The 22,075-nt window shown below is 37.6% G+C and overlaps 2 protein-coding genes across 2 annotated transcripts in view; one reads left to right on the top strand and one right to left on the bottom strand.

Moving 5' to 3' along the window:
- Positions 1–6,535, top strand: part of LOC145775927 (small G protein signaling modulator 2-like) — a 36,394-nt gene extending 29,859 nt beyond the window's left edge. Inside the window, exons 23-28 of the mRNA XM_082587336.1 lie at positions 389–462; positions 1,448–1,612; positions 1,908–2,057; positions 2,525–2,621; positions 2,925–3,095; positions 3,454–6,535. Of these exons, the coding sequence (XP_082443462.1) occupies positions 389–462; positions 1,448–1,612; positions 1,908–2,057; positions 2,525–2,621; positions 2,925–3,095; positions 3,454–3,539 (743 nt within the window). The 3' untranslated portion in view covers positions 3,540–6,535. The remainder of the gene's footprint in view (positions 1–388; positions 463–1,447; positions 1,613–1,907; positions 2,058–2,524; positions 2,622–2,924; positions 3,096–3,453) is intronic.
- A 918-nt stretch (positions 6,536–7,453) lies between these two features.
- Positions 7,454–20,918, bottom strand: LOC145776080 (uncharacterized). Its single transcript, XM_082587485.1, has 8 exons — positions 19,463–20,918; positions 17,949–18,020; positions 15,414–16,118; positions 14,424–14,573; positions 12,024–12,387; positions 10,956–11,026; positions 10,668–10,793; positions 7,454–7,593 (listed from the first exon to the last, which is right to left on the bottom strand). The coding sequence occupies exons 1-7, from the start codon at positions 20,916–20,918 to the stop codon at positions 10,696–10,698; spliced, it is 2,916 nt and encodes a 971-aa protein (XP_082443611.1). The 3' UTR covers positions 7,454–7,593; positions 10,668–10,695.
- Between the last annotated feature and the right edge of the window lie 1,157 nt (positions 20,919–22,075).

The raw sequence follows: 22,075 nt of genomic DNA, 5'->3' as shown, positions 1-22,075 counted from the left end.
GAGTTTTGAGCTGTGTTCTTTTTGATCTCAGCAATAGTTTGATGTCGATCACCCATCGTACTTTGTTGGCTCGGTCGTTTTACGTCGCAACAGCGTCTTTTTACGTTGAAATCTGCCCTTTACCTAGAGATGGTGGAGGTAGTAGATATTCCACTATGTCTAGCTTTACATAACGCTCTATTAAATGATAGGAGTTTTAATGAAGAACTGATATGATGGCAGTCAGCAAATCCGCTTTTTTACATTGGTTTAACGTTTGCAGACGTAAAAATGTAAAAAGGGTAAATTTTCTGGCTGGGAAAAGCCTCGTAAACATAACACAGACTAAACTCCCACTGGTTACTGTTGTAGCCGTCTGTGATATCATAATGATGGTTTGTTTTTCTAGAAGTCACGTGTAATGGAATCAATGGAACGTCAACAAATCACTCATCCGTGGCAGATCAAACTTCTCGTTCGTCGGTAAGCTAGAAATTTCAAATCACAATTCACAACCACTTTTTAATCTTATCTGGTATTGTTTGCCTCGTGCGTACATTAGTGTGATGATGATGATAATGGTTGCAGTAGCATTTCATTGTCGTAAAGTTGCATCAGATTAACGTTGAAATATCGCACACCTCAATTTGTTTGCTGTGTTGGTCGTTAGTCTTCATCCAAATAAAAGTTTTAATCATGTAATAATTTAATCTCTATGTGTCTTGCTCATCATCATCCTAATGCGGTTTTGTCCCCATCAGTGGGGTGGCCCATTTTTTCCTTGGAGCAATTGACTTGACTCATGTTCTCCATCTCATCCTTTCCATCACATCTTCTTCCTTCAGTCTGACGTCACATGATCTTTTTGGACGTCCCCGTTTTCTCTTATCTACCTTCAAAGTCAAAGCCTTTCAAAGAAAGCTTCCTTCCTCTCTCCTTTACATGTCCATACCATCTTACTCCGTTTTCCCTGGCAAGATGTTCAATAGTCTCCCTCTTCTCTAGCATATTCACCAGTTCTTCAGTCTTTTCTTTCTGGTTTTTACCCCCACATTGCTCTCACCATTGTCCTTTCCGTTCTCGGAATTGCAAGTTCAATCTCTCTACTACCCATGCCTCGCTGCCGTACAATATTGCAGGCCCCACTAACGGCATTAACGAATCTAGTTTATCGTGGCTTCAAGGACACGTCGCAATTTCTGTACAAAACTCAGAGATGTGCGGTACGTGGACACTGACATTGGACATCTTAGCCGTGAGCTTTAGAACCCTTGTGTCTGAGATTACGTAATAATTGAAACAAAACGTAATGCTAGCTTGTAGTGAGATTCCTAGGCTTGAAATGTGTTTTACAACTCCGTCAGGAAATGGCGCTTAAAGTGGAATAGTTTCAACCTGCAGTGAAAGTATTTGACTTTCTTGAATAGAGTCTTGGCGAATAAAAAACACGAAATCTCAAAACGTTTAGACTTGCGGCGAGGACCCTTTCAGTGCGAACCTGTCGCAGATCGACAAAGACGTTTACAGATGCGACCGGAACCACGTCTACTTCACGCAAACCGAAAACCTGGTCAAGCTCAGCAACATCATGAGTTGCTTCGTGTGGGAACACCCAGACGTGTCGTACATACAGGTGAGGATGTGACGTAGCTGGATATTCCTACGCCATATTGCCGTTGTCAGGCAAAATTATTTTCGGTCTTTAAACTGTCAAGTGAATTGCCATCAAATGTCTTTTGGGTGGCTTTGGCGGCCAAGTTTATCTCTCCCCAGCTGGCAAATCAGTCGCTTTTTACATTGATTTCTGTCTGTCATTCTTTGCCTAGTCTGTCTTTTGTCATTGACGTCTGTAGACGTTAAATCAATGTAAAAGGCGACTGATTTGCTGGCTGAGTCACTTGTTAACCGAAAAATGCTTTGACTTGCAGGGAATGTGCGACCTTGTGGCTCCACTGTTGGTTCTCTACGACAACGAGAGTCTCGTGTACGCCTGCTTCGTCAACCTCATGGAAAGGACGGCTTTTCATAAGGGAAACTCTATGGACGTCCGCTTGGCTAACCTAAGGTCACTAATACAGGTACTGATTTCAAGTTTGCATATTCAGACAATACCAATCAACGTCAAAGCGACTTGACTGAAAAAACATTGAAAAGTTGCTTCAATCGGCCACAGGAACGGATCCAGTTAACGTTGATGATAGAGATTGCAGTTCAATTCAGTGGGCAGTGCAACTTAGTTAAGTTTTCACCAATTGCGAATGTGCACATTCTATCTACATTAAATTATAGAATTTGAGTAGAAAATAGGAGAAAAGCGATGGCCTATACCCGCTACCCATGGCTTACCTTAACATGCTCTATGCACGGTTTTTATTTTCGACTGAGGAGTCGTTATTTTTTGCAATTTTTTACGAGATTGGCAGCCCAATCGCTTTTCTGAATCCCTTACTGAGAGAACGTAGATTAGTCGTTTTTTGTTTAAAAATTACGAGAAAGTGTTTAAGTGAGCTACTTCATCTAACTTGTAGACCAACTTTTTTTCCAGGTCTTAGATTACGAGTTGTACGAACACCTCCGCAAGAAAACAGATGACACGCACTTCTTCTTCTGCTATCGCTGGTTCTTGCTCGAATTCAAACGAGGTTTGGGCGGTTTTGTTAGTCATTTCAATAATTTAGTATCAACAACAGCTCTTGTGGTAGAATTGCATCAATATTTTGACGTGGAAAGATTTGTTATTTTTCAATTGAATTTGAAAGTGCGTTTTGACCACGTTGCTTTAACGTACGGCAATGCTTTACAAATCAATACATAGCAAAGTTTAGACCTCATACATTGAAATGTTTAACCTCCTGTTTTTACAACATCGCTTTTGTTTATTTCGTTTGAGTCGTTTTTTTTTGTTTCTTTTTGCAACAAAGTTTTATTCTCTTTCTTTCTCCTAGAGCTCTCTTACGACGAGGACGTGTTTGCCATGTGGGAGCGAACGTGGGCGGCGAGGAGCTGTTCAACCGACGACTTTGGCCTCTTTTTCGGCCTGGCCATGCTTGAAACTTACAGGGACATCATTCTTGAAAATGAGATGGATTTTTCAGGGATTGTCAAATTTTTTAACGGTAAGCAACCTAAGTCACCTAAAGTTGTCATTTTTACATTGTTTCAACGTCTGGCGACTTTGAAATCATGCAAAGGTAGCAACTTTGGTTGGTTGGTTTACATGTATATTGAGATTTCAACATGTCGTAACCTGAAATGTAAGCTTGGTTGCTGAATAATTTATCTTTGTTTTTAATTTTGCATTTTATCGTTAATTCGATGAAACTTTTTCTGCTTTTGTTGCTTCATTATCTTTTCATCGACTCAATAAAAATTCAACTATTGGCTTTTCTTGTGGCACGTTATCAGGCTTTTCGAGGAACTGCGTTCACTCCCTCTCATTTTGACGTTTTTTTCACTTCCTGTTGATATTTACAGAAATGGCGGAAAAACACGATGTTCAAGCTTTGTTGCAATTGGCGCAGAAATTCGTCGCAGACGTGCAGCAAATGATCCAAAAGTAAAAAAATGAAATTTATTTTTTCAAGAACCTACAACATTTACTGTCCTGTTTTATACTTGAATAATATACAAGCTGTCAAACCAAGAAGTCTGTGAACAGTTTGCTTTGCTGCTTTTAATAGCCTTCGCTGACGAAGTTTTTGAAATGAATACACTTGATTATTTTTGTTTCATCGTTGTCACAGCAGTCCGCCCCTTTTTCTTGCTTTTACAAGGTTCTTTTTACTGCGCTACAAGATGTTTATTATTCTTATTTAACTTTTTATTTTCAAACACAATGTGATGTTTAAACTCATTCTTTTGCAGTCCACTTTGGCTTACACACAAACAACTTACCTTGATGTCGACTGATATCGTTGTGTTTACACGTTTTTATCTCACTTTGCAATGCACAAAATATACAGGTACTGTTTCAAGGCTGTGATGGCATTTAGCGGAAAACTTTGTCAAAAGCAACGTTGTTTTTGCGTAATGCCAACGTCGTCATCCCATTACCCGAGTTTTTTTCGCTTTCTATTAGCAATGGTGTTGCTGAATATTCTTCAAGAGATTCCCCATGACTTTGCACTTTACTTTCTTCATTAGCTGCTGTAGCTCTTGTTTAATATAAATTCTATTAAGACGTTTCGTCGATTGATTGGTCGATTTGAAGCAGAAGTTTTAAACTTGCTGTGCGTTCAACTTTAGCTTGTTCGAATAATTTATTGTCAATTAGTACCTAGACAGCAAAATCCATTATTTTTGCATCAATTCAACGTCTGCAGACGTTAAATCGATGTAAAAATGATGGATTTTGCAATCTAGGTGGTAACTGGTTGCAGAAGCTGTCATGTTCACATCACAGAATCTCGCGCAAAAGCAACTGTTGTTTGTAGTGGTGGTGTAGCAGAAGTGTTGTTTTCGGTCGTTTTTTTTTCTGTACAAACCCCAGGTTTTGTCTTATGTGGCACCGAAGATTTAACCGGTACTTTAATGGCAATGTGAAAATTCAGCTCATTAGCGCATTGCCGCAGTCATTTCTTGATCACTTCGGACGCGTGAGGTTTAGCTTATTTTAAAAGCCGTTGTTACGGTATAGGAATGCTTCAACTGTAAAAAGTGAATTGTTGAAAGAACAGCTCCTTAAAAAGTTTACATTCATTTCTGAATAGATTTATGTTTTAATACAGTTTGTAAAAATGCATAAGGTAGCAAAATCCGTCCTTTTTACGTTGATTCAACGTTAGCATACGTTAAATCAATGTAAAAGAAATTGATTTGCTTCCCGGGTACGAAGTGCTTATCCTTTTCTGCCGTCTTTAAGTTGCAAGAGAAATTGTACGCTAGGAGACCTTGTTCAAATGAGCATCACTGACACAACACTCAACATTTTCTGATTAAGTAGGTGCCACGCATCTCACCGTCAAGCACTGTCACCCAGCTAGAAAAAGCATTTTTTTCACATTGATTCAACATTGCGTTCTTATTTTTACATCACATCTGTGTCATCTTGAAAAATCCGTCGTTTTTGCGTTGATTGCATTGTTTTTACTACATCTGTAAACGGATGATGACTTTTGCTGGCTGGGCTACACCATCTGACAATGTCAAAAGTTTCAAAGTTGCTTTTAAACTAAGGGCTAAGCAATGCAATTTACTCAACTTTTTAACAACTGCTTTAGCTTTGTATTTTTGTTTTCTCATATTTTCACTCAACATCGTGCAAATATCTGTTAGTGTATATTTTAGTTCTTTGTATAATCATAGTTTGGATTTCAATAAGTGGGTTTTTGCATCGACGCCAACATTTTAAAATGGCGCAGCTTGCAAAAATTATCAAAATCACGTCTTGTGGACGCGAAAGCAAATTCTGCTGGTGAAGTCAACTTTGAAAGATTGGACACAGAATAAGTTCTTGCCTTTACATTAGATTGTCCGTTTTTGTCTTTTTTTAAATTTTAACCGATATATCACAGTTTTATAGTAGTATTAACGCCTCCAGAATTCTTTAAAAGCGGTTTTTTCATATTTTCACCAAAATTGTTGGCTTTACCTGTCATCCAGATAGCAAGACCGGTCATTTTTACATTGATTCAACGTCTATAGACTTGAGTCAATTTAAAAATGACCGGTTTCGCTGCCCAGGCAGTTAAAGTCGGCTGCGTGGCCGATCAGTGAGACCGCCTGAACGACCTTCGAAACCACATCGGTTCGACACGTGGCTATATATTGATTGGACGCTTTACGACATGCTTGAATGAGTTTGAACCTTCACCAGCACACACCTGGATATGACAAACTTCAAGCTGCAACAGCGTTACCTCATGCTGCAGGAAAATTTTCACGCTGGCAAACATAACCTTCGTTTGTTTCACAAATATTTTAATACATTTAAATGTGATATAAGCGTCTTCACGCTTGGATAAACAGGACATATGACGAAGTAGGAGATTATTATGAATTAAAACAGGAAGCAAGAAATCCACGAGGGATAAAGCATGTTTTATAAAAACATGTACGATAAGTTAAAGTACGAAACGGATTGTGATGTTCGAAACGACATTAAATGAAATTCTGTACTGAATATCGTCGGTAGAAAACGAGTACACACGAAGAACCTTGATTTCAAAACAAAATTTCGTTTTGAGATTTACTCGTGTAAATCTTATAATAATTAGTAAACAGTCAAATGATCATCATACATGCATTGAAGTTGCACTTTTCGCCCCCAATGGGTAATCATAACAAAGGATTTTTTTGTATCGAAACAAAATTTTGTTTTGTCTAGGTCTGTGATGAGCTACATGAAACAAGTTTTGAAAACTGGTACGTACGTTTACAATGACATTTTCATTGGAAAAACATTATTTAATCGTTGTCTGAATCTAAGTATGTTTACAAAGCCACTGTATTGCACGATAGCTCGTTGTATTTCACTCTCTGCTGCTTAGTCTGTTGATGTATTTAAAAAACTCGCAAATAAATCTTAAGTGTACAATTGAAGACGCTCGTTGAAAAACCGCACACCAAAACTCACAGTCGTGTGCTATCAGTCCTTGAGTATTTCTGTCGGTGTAGAAAAGGAATCGTGTCAACAGCAGCCAGTGCTTTTCACTGCATCTTTAAACCACGCTGATGCACAACTCCTAGATCAGTTGCGTGTGACGTTAAGACCCCGTATGTAGAGCCATGCCTGAACTTGTAGCCAGGAACGTAGCCCATGTACTTCGGCACAATGCCTTCGTGCTTGTGGTAAATGACGTCATCGTGCCTGTTTAGTTTTCGGTCTACGTCAAACGATTCTTGCCTGATTATTGCATGAGGTTGTTTATTGGTCTCTGGCCACGAGTACCAGAAACTTGCGCCGTACAGGGTTTGTCCATCACCGTTGGGTCGAGTAGGAATAACTTGTCGAGTGATTGGACGATTCGAGACGGTGGAAGCGCTCGAATTCGGCCGGGATGCCGCTCCTCGGCGGGTTGGAGGTCGGTGCGGTGACATTACCGCCATTTCCCGCCGAATTGAATCTGCGCTCCCAGCAGACATCATAGACAAGCGAGAAGGCATAGGCCTGTCTTCGCCTTTAGTTACAGATTTGCGCGATTTGACTTCTCGTAGTTTTTCTAAAGGGGTGTTTGGAGTGGTAACGTTGTCTCGAGAATCTTTCATTGATCTTGCAATTGGTGGGGCTGATTGAGCACGTTTTGCGGTTTCTTCGTGATCGTTGCCTTTCGTTTCTTCGGAGTCAGCTTTTTTCTGTGGAGCAGCAGTTGCCGGTCGTTCCAATGTAGGAAACCGGTTCGCCTTACTTCCGTATCCCATGGCAGTCGTTGGCTTCGTAGGGCTTGTGAGACAACGCACCAAGGAACGGACCATTCTCTGCTGCTGCAGGTTGCTCCTATAACACGGCACGTGACCACTGTAGCCTGCTATTGGTGCAGGGTTTTCCGCAACTTCAATTGGATCGTTTTGATACTTAAGCAGATACAAAGCGTTTTGTCGCTTCAGAAACTGGGTGTAGTCGAAGTTCAAACTTGGCATGATAGCTATGTACCTAAGCGGTCGAAGAACTTTGTTCTGCATAAAAAAAAATGTACAAAATATTTAAGAATTATGTAGGGTAAGGCTAATATGTTGTTTTAGTTCTTTTAGTAGAAAGCTAATGAATGGTCTTGCGTTTAATAATAAGTATAAAGAATGACGAAAATATGATTGGATTGTAAGTCAGATTAGGATTAGACAACCCGCAATGCCAAACGAAGATAGCCAATACTTTTTCTTTTTTGTGGCATTTCTTTTAACAATTTATTTTGCCTACCAGCCCCTGTCAAATCGCACTTAAAACATTTAATTTAGACGAGTGTCCAACTGTCTAACCAGGATTGCACGACTTGCTGTGTGGGTCGCTTTCAGTCATGTAGCCTATACATGTTAACAGTTAATGGCTTACTGCTTAGATACATTTTATGTTGACAAAGAACCCCCTCAATCAAAGCTATTTTCTCTTCCAGAAGATGTTTCGACGAGCTTCGTTCGCCAACATAAACTTCATTATGTTTAAGCACCGGATTGCTCTCAAACGTGCGTAAAAATAATTTGTCAAAAAGTGCCGCGACTATGCTAAATTATTTAACATCATTTTATTTTGATTACTCTTCTTTGCGTTTTGTTGCTTCTACCTGCTTCTAGACCTCTGTAGGCTATGTAGAATTTTGTTGTTTTCGTTTTGTTCAGAAATAAAAACTACCTGAACCGAACTACAGTAGTTACAAATTGCCCAGGGGCCTATCTACTGTAAAGAAGGGGATACGAAGGCTTTTATTACGTCTGACAATAGAAGGGCTTCTGTTTATTGTAAACTGACAATTGGCACCGATAGTAGTTTAATAAATCTTATGATAACCTGCATTGCGCTATTAGCATCATGCCTGGATATTCACTGCATACTCATGGATAGCCTACTTGTTGATTCAATTACCCGTATAGGCTACTAATATACTTGCTTTACATCTAGCTAATGCAAAGGCTTTGTGGAGAAAAAACAGCTTACTGGTAACTTTTCAACTGTCTTTCCAAACAAGTATTCTACAAATATGCTCTATGTATCATTTTCTAATTGTTTTCTGTAGCTGACTGTACCAGCTACAGTACAAAACTTTCTACAATTTCAAAAAGAACCGCAAGTTTAATGTACTACAAACTGCCGCCCTGGTAGTGTCGTGAGAACAAGGCAATCGCTTATTGGGAAGGGCTTCTTTATCGTCTCATCGACAATGACACAGGTGCATTTTTTCAAAAGTACAAAGCATTAGGTTGTTGATAATTTCTAACCTTCCCAAGTTTTTTGCTTTTCCTTTTTTGATCGCTTCTTTCAAGTCACAGCTATTTTGAAGCACAGTAAAATACGACATGTCGTCTCACAGATATTTTTAGTGGACTGATCTTCTCAACACAAAATCAATCAAAAAAACTGCGGATTAAATGACCACGAGAAACCAATTGATCATGGTTAGATTTTGTTTCCATGGTTGCTTTGTTTACATATAACAAAGGTTTCATGTACAATCTTTACAACATTTAAGACAATGAGAGTGGACCTTAAAGGGAACGTTCGTGAATATTTCATAGCGTGGTTGAAAGGTAACAGCATGAAAAAGTAAGACGTGCAGAAAAATAACATTTAACTATTTTTGTAAAAATTTTGTGAAAAATTATATTTATAGCGAAATTTACCGATAGTATCTGGTAAAAATAAAGCACATTTTATTATTCCAAGAACTCTCCTTTGTCGAGGGAAATTCGATACTGATCTTATGAAAACTTCATTGTGATCACAGGTTGTATTTCCCCACGAGTACATGATCGAATGATTACCACAAGCATCGGATTATTTACACAGTAAGCACGAGGGCTGCCTTGCTCAGCGTAACCAAAACATAAGCCTACTTCAACAAAATTGCAAAAAAGCATTTTCTTGGAGCATCAATTTACGAATTATTATTAAACCGTGAAAAGTCTGTTTGGTTTAACAACAAGCTTTTGTGTTAGTTAATATAAAAGTTGAAAATAGTAAAAAGAAAGCTTAAGTAAATAGTAGGCTAATTGATTTATGTTTATAGTTAAGCTGTGATCGTATTTCCGTAGGCATTATCATATACAACGAAGACTCATTGCTAGGATCATGGCGACTTCTAGTGACCGCTATGTTTAAGATAAAATTAGACTACAACTCAATAGCGTTTCTTTTTTTTGTAGACATCTTCTACTACAGTTTAATACTTTGTTAACAAACAATTTTGCTTCCAAAAGAAAAAATACGAAATTACGCAACGAAACGAAGTTGTTTCTAAATACCGTTCAGTAACCGAGTAGGATTGACGGGGGTCCAGGGGTAGGCTACTTTAGGACCCGGGCGAGGGATAATTTAAGGACCCGGAACCTTTCCAGGGGAAAAACGGAAACATAAAGAAACCACAACGTGTTCTTTGGATACACTGCAATTTTATCATTAATATCTTGATTTAAGGTATCATTGGTACAGGGCCCAATAGGCTTTATCCTCTCAACGAATCTACAGTAGCCTACTTCAAAAATATTTTAAAGCGGGATAACGAATCTTTAATTGTTTAATATCAAGTATCCTTTTGCCTACCAGTCGACTATGCCCAAGGCCTGCTAGGTACGTTATATTCGCTTCAGGACCGGATTTAGCTGATGGGGGGCCGGGGGCACTTTTTAGATGGGGAGCCCCCGTGCAAACAAAACACTTCTACGTCTACAGTAGCATTAATCCAGCACTGCACTGCACAGCCTTTTGCAGAAACTTCAAAGGCTGAAAGAAAAAAATAATAACACAAAATCACAATTTTTTCTAAGTCAGGGGACCCTTCAAAAGGAGGGCCCGGGGCACCTGCACCCTCTACCCCCTAAATCCGGGCCTGTTTCGCTTACAAGTTTTCTTAACCTTTTTCTTGCCATTGTTCCACAAAGGGAACAGATTGTTTGGTTCTGTTTAAATTATAAAAGAATTATTCAAACATACGGTTATGTTATTTTGATTGACTCGCACTCTTTAGTCTCATATGCATCAAGCATGAATACGTTTCCCTGTGCTACATCACATCGTTAGGTCTATGCTTGTTTTGGCTAACCTCCTTTCTTCCAAGTGTGGGTGTAGCTTCAAGGATGATTCGTGGCGTATGTCTGCGAATATGAGTCCTCGTACATTGGTAAGGCCTGGATCGCATATTGCTGCGAGGGCCATTTTGCTGCTTGTCCTAAATACAGTTGGTAGTATTTTTATTAAAGTGGGTTTCAGAAAGAGCTGTTCTGAGGAGTCGTTAAAATTTCTTTAGACAACAATTTGTATTTAATTGTTTGTGAGACCTTCCGATAGCAAAATTTTGAGAACAATTAGTTAGTTTAATGCAATACTGCACCTGGAAAAATAATGTTCGGTCTTGTTGGAGCGTTGAAGTTTTCGTCACCGTTTGTCACATGAGTTTCGTTTCTAAAACAAAAAGCCAACTCATTAAAATCATAATGGTTATTCCATTCATTTTGCATTTACAAATGTTAGTGCATTAACTTTCAGCCAACGACGTGACTTCATGTGAAACACTATATTCGGAATGGATTCCAACCTGAGCTGCTAACGATCTCGAACTAAACATAAGAACAGTCAGACCACTCTGGAAGAAAGCAAATGAAAAGTTTCCAAACAGTCAGTTAACGTTTTGACGTCCTGGCTCTTATGGTTTTTGCGTAGATTTCCAAAACGGTTCATGTAACGTGCAAACGGAAATTGTAACAACAAAATCTGAATGAGTAGGCCTACAGCCCGCCATGGTTAAGCCCAATGTGATTGCATGTGATAAAAAGTGAGATCATACAGTACCAAGGTATGAATTTATACCGCAACTGTGCCGCCTAGCTGGCCTACTTCAAACTTGTCATGAACTTTTGAAAGCGTGAGACGTCACATCAAAAAAATAGCCAGAAATATTACAATTTCTTTGTCTTCCTCAAAATGAGAAAACTAAGCAAAAAAAAAACTTCTTTTTTTCAATTTAAAACCGCAAATATATTTCAAGTCTCTGACAGTCTTTCAAAATAAAACCAAATCTCAGAAACAAGGACCGGGAAAATGACGGCCTTGGTTGGAAGCAAGTTTGTAATCTCTAACGTAAAAACTCGATTTTTGCCTGCTTTTGCCGAATTTGATCTAGAACACAATCAATCGGGTTCGTGTTTCCTGGTTGAGAGACTTTGGCAACGCAAAACAGAAATCGCAGGGAAATTATGACTCAAAACTAAAAACTCCAACTTTGCACTTGGAAATATTTTTTACTAAAAATAGATTCGATTGCGATTTCAATCCTGATTTAGACACACCATAAATTTGATCATACATAAAATTTGTTTAAAATAGAGAAATGCACTTGAACTGGACACGATTGTAGATTAACTGCTCCTAAGAAAATAAATCGAGCAATAGGATTGCTTACTTGATTCCTGTCTGATTTCTAGAGGATGGTTGCTTCCAACATTCCTCCAAAGTATTGAAAGTCTCCTTATGAGTGTTGCCATTTGAAAGCTGACCTTTTTTTCCGGCATCTTCTGTCGAAAGCAGTGCTTTCTGCTTGAGCGCAAGAAGTTCTCCGTTTGAAGGGTACTTTCGGTTCCTTTCTGAGCTGTCATGTTTCTTGTAGTGAGTATTTCTGTGATCCGTCCTCGCAAAAGCACGAAAGCATATTTTGCATACGTGCGGCTTTTCACCAGTGTGTATCTTCTCGTGTCTTTTCAACTGATCGGGTCGCTTGAAACTTTTACTCGGTCTGCAGTACTTGCAAAAGTATGGCTTGGTCAAATCTGAAAAAAAAAGCAACAGCGTTTGTTTTCATAGCAATACAGTAGAATTCGCCTATAGTGACACCTGAAGGGACCGCGGAAAAAGTGTCATCATAACCGAAGTGTCACTATAGCCGAATTCTACTCAACTGTTGCGTATGCAAACGGGACTTTGCAACAGGTGTCACTATAGGCGAAGTGTCACTATAGCCAAAGTCACTATAGGTGAATTCTACTGTACTTTGATTCTACGTTTTGCAATTATTTTACTCACTCTATTGGATGATTAGCCTATGCTGTGCTTAATTACAGTAGCTTGTTGATTTTAATCATTAGTAGCCTATCCTAGCCTTATTAGACAGTTAATCAGGCAGACTCACTAAGCTTCGTGTGTATGTAAAAAAAGGTATAGATATGTGCTACGCAACAGTTAATATGTTGCAGATACAAAATGCTGAAATGGAATTTGTGGTTCATTGCCTAGTGATTAGGTGTAAGTTAATATCAATGTTAATAATTGCACTGATGAAATGTCGGCATGCCAATTACATTATGATTTGATTAAAGGCATACTAAATGAAAATTTCAAACGGGAATTAAGCATCAAAATGAGTAAACTGAACATTCAAGAATACATTTCAAAAAAAATTACCCAAAAAAATTCGTTTTCAAAGGCGCTGGCAAGGCCCAAAGTCCAATGTTTCATTTATTTTCATTTTTTTTCAAAATAACCAAAAGTGCAAACACTACTCGAGAATACGTCACTAAAGACAGCAATAACAAAAGCCACTTTACCACATCTGATGTTTCGAGCAAACTGTCTGATGTTTTGATGTTGAAATGTGTTGTATTGATGTACATACATACATACATACATACATACATAGCCTACAGTCAAATCGCCCGCAGTAACAATTATTGCGCGATTAGCTGATTGCTATAGTCTGTAGTGACGTAACTGTACAGTCGCACGCTTCGTTGCTCAGGCCAATTTCGTTTTGAAAGCTCTGACAAAAGCACGCGCGCAATGGTGGTCAGACCGCAATGGGGCAAAATTTTATTGAAAATCGTTTTATGGTAGTATGTTAAACACAAAGAACGTGGAAAATCGCCAAGTCAGGTTTTTCCTTTAGTAACCCTTTAATACTAACACGTTGGGCAATATCAAATTTTCGAGTGCTGCATGTTCACATGATCAAAAACGTAGTTTCATCAAAAATACACAGCCTTAAGTAGGAAAGCTAAGCATTACATTTATATTAAAGATGTGCCGATTAATCGAAATCGGCTGGTATCGGCAATTTTTGGAGAATCGGTATCGGAATCGGTATCGAAAAAAATTGCCGATTCTTTATCAAAGTTTCCTAATCAAGAGTAGCGCTTAATGCGTTCAACAAACAATCGTGTGATTGCGCAAACGTAATCAAACCAGCTACCCAATAATCTTTTTTAACGTGTTTGCTAAGCAACAAGATTGGCTGCAACTCTGCGTTCGAAAACAATACTAATTTCTTTACAAGATGTTTTTCTTTTTTCGCCTATTGATGCACTTTGAATGCAAGGCTGGTGTGTTACTTTTTTAAAGGTTTTTGTATATTCAATACCGCTGCGTTCATTTTCTTTTACACTCTAGTCTTTTTCTCTTGTTTCTGGCACCTTCTTGAATTCTGCGAGAAAAATACTGCAAACCGCACAAGATAATATTTTGCACTCTGTGAGCGATGGCGATTTTTCTCTTTTAACTGATTTCCGCGACAAATAAAACGCGTGTCATCACCACTTTGTAGCGCGCAAGAAGTAAAGAACTCCCGTAAAAAATCACGCTGTCTAGAGCAAGCGACAAAGTGAACGCTTTTAGACATTTCAAAGGCATCAACTTGTAACAAAATTGCAACCACTTGTAAAGCGCCAACTAAAAGCAGCTTTAATCATTTAACCAAAGAATCGGAATCGGTATCGGCATCGGAATCCGCAAATATTTAAGAATCAGCATTGGAATCGGCATCGGCATCGGCAAAAATTTTGTAATTGGTACATCCCTAATTTATATGACTCACGTAAATGATATTTGTTTATGTGAACTTCTAATTCCTTTTCCTTTGAGAATCGTTTAGTACAGTCCCTTTCTGTACACACGAATTTCTTATTTTCTGTTTGCTTTGAAGACGATCGCACACTTCGTGACTTCTTTTGTTGTGTTCTCGAAGCTAAAATACAGTAACATGATGTTTGTTAAAACTTTTCCGAAACAAGTCGTCCCCTATCAAAAAATGCATGTCAGCCTACTATAGACCATGGCCGTAAGTGTGGTCATGTATAGACCTGATTATACAAGAGCCTAAGTATTTTACAAGTATTTAGTTTTAATGTACAATTATACCAATGTAAGTACAGTATTTTACATGTTACAAATGCTTTTACAAGTGTGCGAAATTTCAGAGTGAAGATTTTTTCCGAGGATAAGGGTGCCAGCTACTGATTAATCGATCAATAAACGTAAGCTACAACTAGGTTTAAGATAAATGATCGCAACTTTTTTCTTCAATTTGAATCTTATTCAACTTCTGGCCAACACAATCGCTTTGAATGGCTGAACTAACTTTCCCTATAATCAGGCTCGGATTTAGGGAGGGGGCAGAGGATGCAGGTGCCCTAGGCCCCCGCCTTTTGAAGGGCCCCCCTACGTGGAAAAAATGTGATTTTTGTTGTTTTTTTTCAGCCTTTGAAATTTCTGCAAAATGCTGTGCAGTGCTGGATTAATGCTACTGCAGACGTAGGAATGGCTTTTCGCGCCGTAGGCTTGAAAATTTTTTTTGCACGGGAGCCCTCCGATTTAAAAGTGTCCCGGGCCCCCCATCAGCTAAATCCGGCCTTGCCTATAATCAATGTGCAACTTACATTAACAAAATTGATATTACGTGCATTGTGCAATCATGATTTTATAGCAAATAAATCTAATAATTTAGACATAATTTTTGCCGTGGTGTAGGCTATGCTACGTTCAGTATTCAATATACTTATAGAGCTTATATCCTGCAGTGTCTTACCTTTTGGCACACCGTCTTGATGAAAGTTTGTGCTTGAAGACCACATTTTAGGCACGTGCGGTACTGCATGAGTCGCATTATTCCCAGTGGTTGTTTTATCTTGACCATTTATGTATGCGTAATTGTTCGATATGAAGCCTATGCTTGAATTGTTATTGAACTGCAATGATTGCGACACTGGAATGGATTCAAGCAAGCCACCTTGTGTTGGACATGCTGCAAATGTCTGCTGGGAAGTGATCCAAGCAGGTGCCTGTGGTGGTAGTCCCGAAAACGGATTGCTAGGCAAGCCAATTACCGGGGTGTACGAAGTCCGAAGAGTTACATGATCTGCAATAGGCCTTAACGGGACATTACATAACTGGAAGTCCTGGTATGCCTTTCCATATTCTTTATCAAATCTCTCGCTACCAATTGGTGGATTTGAACTTGGACAAGGGTTTGCAATATAACCTATACCTGGCCCTACATCTTGATTGGCAGGTTGATATGTAACTGCTGTGTCATTTGTTGGCTTTGTGTTCTTTGATTGCTGTGCGTTAAGAGAAGGTAGTTCATCCAAGTTTTTATTTGCTAGATCACCACTTTGAGAGTGTACTTGCTCGTATGCAGAAGTATTTTGTTCAATTGACTTGGAACCTACTCTGCCAAGATGCTGTGAGCTGGTGTTGGTGGGAATGGTATTGAATTCATTTGCAGACGTTCCTAAAGTACAAAAAGAGTTTCATGTAACTGATGGGGTTCTATTTTAGGAGGTTATGGAAAAAAATTTGTTACAATAAATCATGGCCACCTAAAGATACGGCCTGATTTGTCACATTTTGCAGAAATTTCCAGGTTTTTCTAACTTTGAGAGAACGTTTAAATGAATTTTTTCTAAAAATTAGATTTTTACGCTTTCTTTACTCTTTTCCCAAATGACACAATAGGTTTTAACATCCTGACATGTGGAAAAACAAAGAAAATTTGACTTCGAAGATTTTAGTTAGACTGTTAATTTTTCAATAACAGTCTGATTTAGCGTTTTTCAATTTACTTTTTCTCATTTGCTACTGCTTCCCCAAGGCAACAAAAAAGTTTTATGTCATTAGGAAACCGCAAAAAGTAAAAACATCTCAAAAAATGACAGGCAAGCACTAGCAGTAGCTATAATCAAAATCTGCAAAATGTGACAAATCAGGCGCATCTCCAGGTGGCCATGCAATAAATTAATTCGAAACAAAATCATGATAAGAAGAAATCCTGAGTCAACACAAAGCAAGATTTAAGAAAATTTTTTCTTTGCAAACTCTTAATTCTGAATGGTTGGCAAATCTTCGAAAAAAATGATGGAAGCTCATACACTTAAATTTAAAATACACTTTCTGTGTTTGAATATTTTTGTGTGTTGTTTTCATTTCGTTTATTAAAAAAGAAATTAAATGGTAGAAACATACACCAAAATTTAGGCATTCACTGCATTCAGTTTAACCTCTAGGTATCTTGTTGCGTGTTTTAATTCTGATTCTTGCTGCTTTACTTTATTCATTTTATCAGTATGTTTTTGTGTTGTGCCATCGTTGCTGAAAAGGTTGTGTTAACCTGTTTTAGCCACCTTGATAAAGTCAGTCGTGCTGACTGACGAAACGTCGGAAATACAAAAGCTAGTTATCATCTTTAACATCAGGAGGTAACCTAGTAAATAGTCACCAGAAGAACGCAAATTACTTTTATTATACACCAAAATGTTGTGCTAACAAGATTGATGCGAAAAAAATGAAACCAAAAAAAAAAAAAAATTTTTTGTCCAGTCCTAGTCTACGTTTGCTGGGGCATTGACAACAAATCAACAAAACTTGTTTCTTTTCGATGAAAACAAAAGAACATTAGTGACCCCAGAGAGCAAAATCCGCCATTTTTTACATTACTTTACGCAGACATTGAATCAATGCAAAAATTACAAACTTTACTGTCTAGTGTGGCCTTAACATAGATTCGTCGGTTGGACGCTTGAAGAGATGTTCTGAAGCCTTTTATTTCTTGCCCACTTTGCAAAGATGCGTTTATTCAACCTTATTTTCGAGTCAGAATTTTTGCGTTGACGATGCTGCTGATCGTTTTGACTTAGTATTTTTTCCTTCGTAAAAAATTGATTCTAAATGGTTAACTCACTCGGTTAATTTATCTCTGATTTATCCCTGTACTAAACCCTCAGCTGTTCAGCAGTCAGTTTGACAGTTCAAAGAATTGAGTGATTTGCCCAACTTTGTAATAAAAACTAGTGAAAACTGTCGCTTTTATCATAGCCTAACTGGTGGTTGCTTTTAGAATCATAAAATTGTTAATTCAAATTTCGTCATTAGCCTACTACCAAAGTATAATATTTTATACATAATAATAATATAAACACTATTTATTAACATACAAAATTACTGCCCAAATACAACACTATTATTATAGTCCAAGTTCAGTTTCTAGCAACAGGTTTTTACAGCAAACAACTAGTGAAGATCAAACAACACGTTAAATAGAGAAGTTAATTCAACAACAACTTACCATCATTCTTCATAGGGTAACCAACCATTATTGAAGTTTGTCGTTGTTCGTGAAGCAACAGATGACGAGGTTCTGTAAATTATTCACAAATTAAATCGTGAGAAAAATATTTTCTTTTTTACTTTTACGAGCGTTTTTAAACAACTATAATACAAATCGCAATATTCACATTTTTTGCTACTTTACAAGTTCCAGATTATATTTGCATCAATTGAAGCTCAATATTATGCGAAATTTATCTTTGCCTATTTGATACTTGTCCAATATAATTAAACAACCTATTAAAAATGGCACAGGTTCAACCTATGCCATTTTTATTGCAAGAAGCTAATTAAAAATTGTTGACATGATCAATATATTTTGCTTGTTTATTTTTCTTAAACGTGTCCTTTGTTCTGTTTCCAAAATTAACAGATGTGATGTTATTTGAAAGCCAGATAAACGCCTAAAGTTTGAAGTTTGCTTCAAGCAAAAGCATTTGCAAAAGAAAATGCATGCATGATCCATATTTAAGGGACGATATTTATGCAACAAATCAATTAGGAAACAAACGCCTAAAAATTTATAGCGCACAGGATAGTTTGTGCTAAACCAGCGTTCTAAATTCTTAATTTTACATAGGGCTAACCCTACAAATGAGGCAGCAACAGACAAGCGATGTAGCCTACATGAAAAACAAAATTATTTTTAAAATGTCTCAAAATCACTAAATTTAAATGAAAGTATTACAAGCTTTGAACTTGCATTAATACGTGAAATAACAATGACTTTTTTGATTTACATCAAAATCGTATCTATTTCGTTTTATTGTTCTCTGCGGCGGTCGACGCCATTTTGATTGATGCCGCCGTTGTTGGATCGAGATGGCGTCACGCTGACTTCGATCAACTTCGAAATAGATGGCGTCAAGTAGAACACGATGTTATCTGATGCAACTACTTTACGCACGGCGGGTGGCTAGGCTTCACATTTGTTTGATAATCGATTTTATCCAATTCTATATTTTGATGCGGAAATCACTTGCTTCTAAATTTGGCCTCATCATTTTAGCTTGTCTCTTTAAGAAATGTTAGCTGTTTTTACATTTATGTATCACAAATAGACGTAGCACTTCTGCAAAAGGATGGACTAAGTGTCATGAGACAACTTAACGGTCTATCAATCTCATTGGAAGACAATGTGACCATTTTTTTTTGTGAAATCACAGCGTGCAAACGAGGTGATAAAAACCATCACATGTTAGATTAAAAGTTCAAAGTGACAAATTGCATAAAATCAGCCTTCTGTATCATCAAGTGATAATTGATTCTTATTCCAATACTTTTCGTTTTCGCTTTGAAAATTTGAAATCTCAGAATTTGTCATCAGTTAGGTAATTTAATATCAGTTTGAATTATCTCTACAAAAAGCTAGTTTTATACAGAATTATCGTCAGCAACGACTAATATTTCCAAGCCAAAAATAGATTTTTGTTTTATCTATTAGATACGGTAATTTCAATTTGAATTTCTTACCATTAGAGAAAGTACTATATCCGCCTTGATTTGGGATAAATTGTTGAATTGCACTTTTTTCACGGCCTTGCTTGTTGACCAAGCTTTCGCCAAGTGATTGATTTGGTACATGACTTTGAATCTCACCACTTTGGTCTTGTAACTCTGCTGAATTTTCTTGAATTGTGTTGTAGACAACATTGCTACTATTAGGAAACTGCTGATCAGCGATGACGCAGTTTGGGCTTGATGCTGTATTTTGGTTAGAGGATGAATATTTGTGCGGCCATACATTGTTAGTTTCTCCCACCATAACAGGTGACCCGTCTTTTTCAACGTTGTTAGTAGCAACTCGCTGTTGTTTCTGATTATTCGTTTGCGGCATCTGCACCGCAGTAACTCCATTGATAAAGTACGGAGGCGGATGATTTCTGAAAGGGATTGCACCTGGAGCCGGGCATTCTGCCTCGAAATGAGTGAAAGTTCTGATGCGAAACTTGATTCTTGAATTTTCTCTTCCGTTTTGAACAAAAGATGTTTCGCTTTCCACCCCGGCATACGGCCTCATGCTCCCGGGGTAGCTATTGTATCCTTGGTGCATTTGCACTGGTATTGTGTTTGCGACTGCATTGTTTGGGTGGGGAGTTAAATAATTCATATTTTCTGGTGTAAAAAAACCTTCCTTGTTCAATGCGTTTTGATTTTCGTTTGCTGAAAATGCGCTGTTGTTTGATAGGTCATCAATTACAACCCCTGCTTTATTTTGGTGCTGGTTTTTTACATCTTCTGAAGTAGAGCCAGCTAGTTCTGCTAAAGCGTTAAACTCGACTTGCTGATAATTGGAATTTGAATAAAACGGAACAATGGCCAAATTATTGGTTTCAGAACGTAAAAACCGGCTTGGCTGATGAAAGTTCGAGTCTCTGTCACAATAATGATTTTCTTGCTCTAAAGTTTGTTGGTGATACTTTAATGGCTGCTCAAGATTTTGAAATTTTGAGGCGTATTCATCACTTGATACTTCAACGACAGGGCTTGAACTGACAACAAAATTTTCAAAGTTTTTTGGCTTGCTAACATCAAAACCAACCTTACTCTTTTCTATGTCTTCAAACCACTTAACTTTATCAGTTGAATTTAAAGAGTTTTCAGGAATGCCAATGTATTCAGGCAATGATTGGTTTGGTGCTGCGTAAGATAGAGCACCTTGGTGGCTAAATTGTTCTTCTAATTCCCTTTGATCTGTTATGGTTTCACTTCTTGTACAACTGTAAGACAAAGGCCAACTGTCAACGTCGTAGCCTTCATACAAAGGCAGGTTTGTCGCACTAAGCTTCACTTGCCGTTCGTTTAACTTATAAGCTTGACACTCCTCACTCCTACAATTTTGTGGAATTTTACTTGTTATGTTTGAATCCACATTGTAGCTTGCTTCTTGCAAGGGAGGAAACTCCACGTTCTCAGATGTTTTCCACATGGCAGACGGTTTTTCTTGAAAAATTGCGGTTTTGCCCAATTTCGGCAACACGAAAATTTAAATGTTATGCAAACGTTTCTTCCAATCTAACTACATTAGTTATCAACTAAAACAAATTTGTTTGCAATTAGTTGAATGAAACTCAACTTTTTAATGCGTATATTATCAATTCATGATTAAAGCCTCTGAGCATGAATTTCGGTTAATTTTACAGCTAACTAGAAATTCGGCTAAGTCGTAAAATCAAATTAGAGCTTTGATAAAACTCCCATGTAACCAAGCACCTGATATTCTCATACTGAAACCTTGCTTTCCAATCTGATTCATGGTCTACTCCTTTCTTGAGAAAAACGTGATATCGGAACATGAATGTAAATTTCTCTTCCATTTTATGACCTTTTGGACTCCTCGGAGAAGAATTCCGCAGAAGAAAGAATTCTCCTATACAAATGGTAATATAACATCAGTCATCGTTCAATTAACGTAAAGTTATGCTGTTTTCTTAGCCCCACACTAATACTGACTTTTAATTTGATTACGCTATTTTTTCTATATCATTACATCTTTCAGTTTTGCCTCAACATAACACTTAAATCAGAAAATAAGACAAAAGGCTATAAAAAAAATATTATTGATAACTCGGTTTGCTGTTTTCTTCTATTTATCGATAGTATGGGAGTTAGTTCATGCTTCTGATAACACGGCAAATCACTCAGTGAATGTGAAATGAGAAACAATGTTAACATCGGACCGTGGAAGCTGCGTGATAAATGAGTCATTTTTGTAAAAAAGATGTTGGTTTGTTGCATTGTTGACGTGTAAAGTGGACATTCCTTTTGCTGACATTTTAATAACCAATAACGTAGAAATATCAGGGAAAGATGTTTCATCCTGAGACCATGTAATAAACCACTGAATTTCTGTGTTGGTGTACAATTCGCAGCAGCAGAAACCATTATCTCTTATTGTTGTTTGTTAATTTTATAACTTTTACTCTAATGACCGACTGTCTTCCGTAGTGAAAGTGAATATTTTGGAATCATAGAAATAATTTCCAGAATTTTTTTATAATCCTATTTCTGGGCTCGAACGTTTTCAAAGTTTTGATTTCGTATGCAAACCTCTTCCCTGTGGCAAGTGAAAGACAAAGAATCGTA

This window comes from Aplidium turbinatum, chromosome 8, assembly GCF_918807975.1.
Source record: "Aplidium turbinatum chromosome 8, kaAplTurb1.1, whole genome shotgun sequence".
NCBI lineage: Eukaryota > Metazoa > Chordata > Ascidiacea > Aplousobranchia > Polyclinidae > Aplidium > Aplidium turbinatum.
The sequence above is the reverse complement of the archived record's forward strand: the minus strand, read 5'-3'. Positions and strand labels throughout refer to the sequence as shown.

Coding starts and splice junctions, on each gene's coding strand:
- LOC145776080 (XM_082587485.1), bottom strand. CDS start 20,918: ATGTGGAAAACATCTGAGAACGTGGAGTTTCCTCCCTTGCAAGAAGCA. Junction 14,574..15,413: donor TCAAGACGGTGTGCCAAAAG/GTAAGACACTGC, acceptor ACTGTATTTTAG/CTTCGAGAACACAACAAAAG. Junction 11,027..12,023: donor AGAAATCAGACAGGAATCAA/GTAAGCAATCCT, acceptor TTTTTGTTTTAG/AAACGAAACTCATGTGACAA.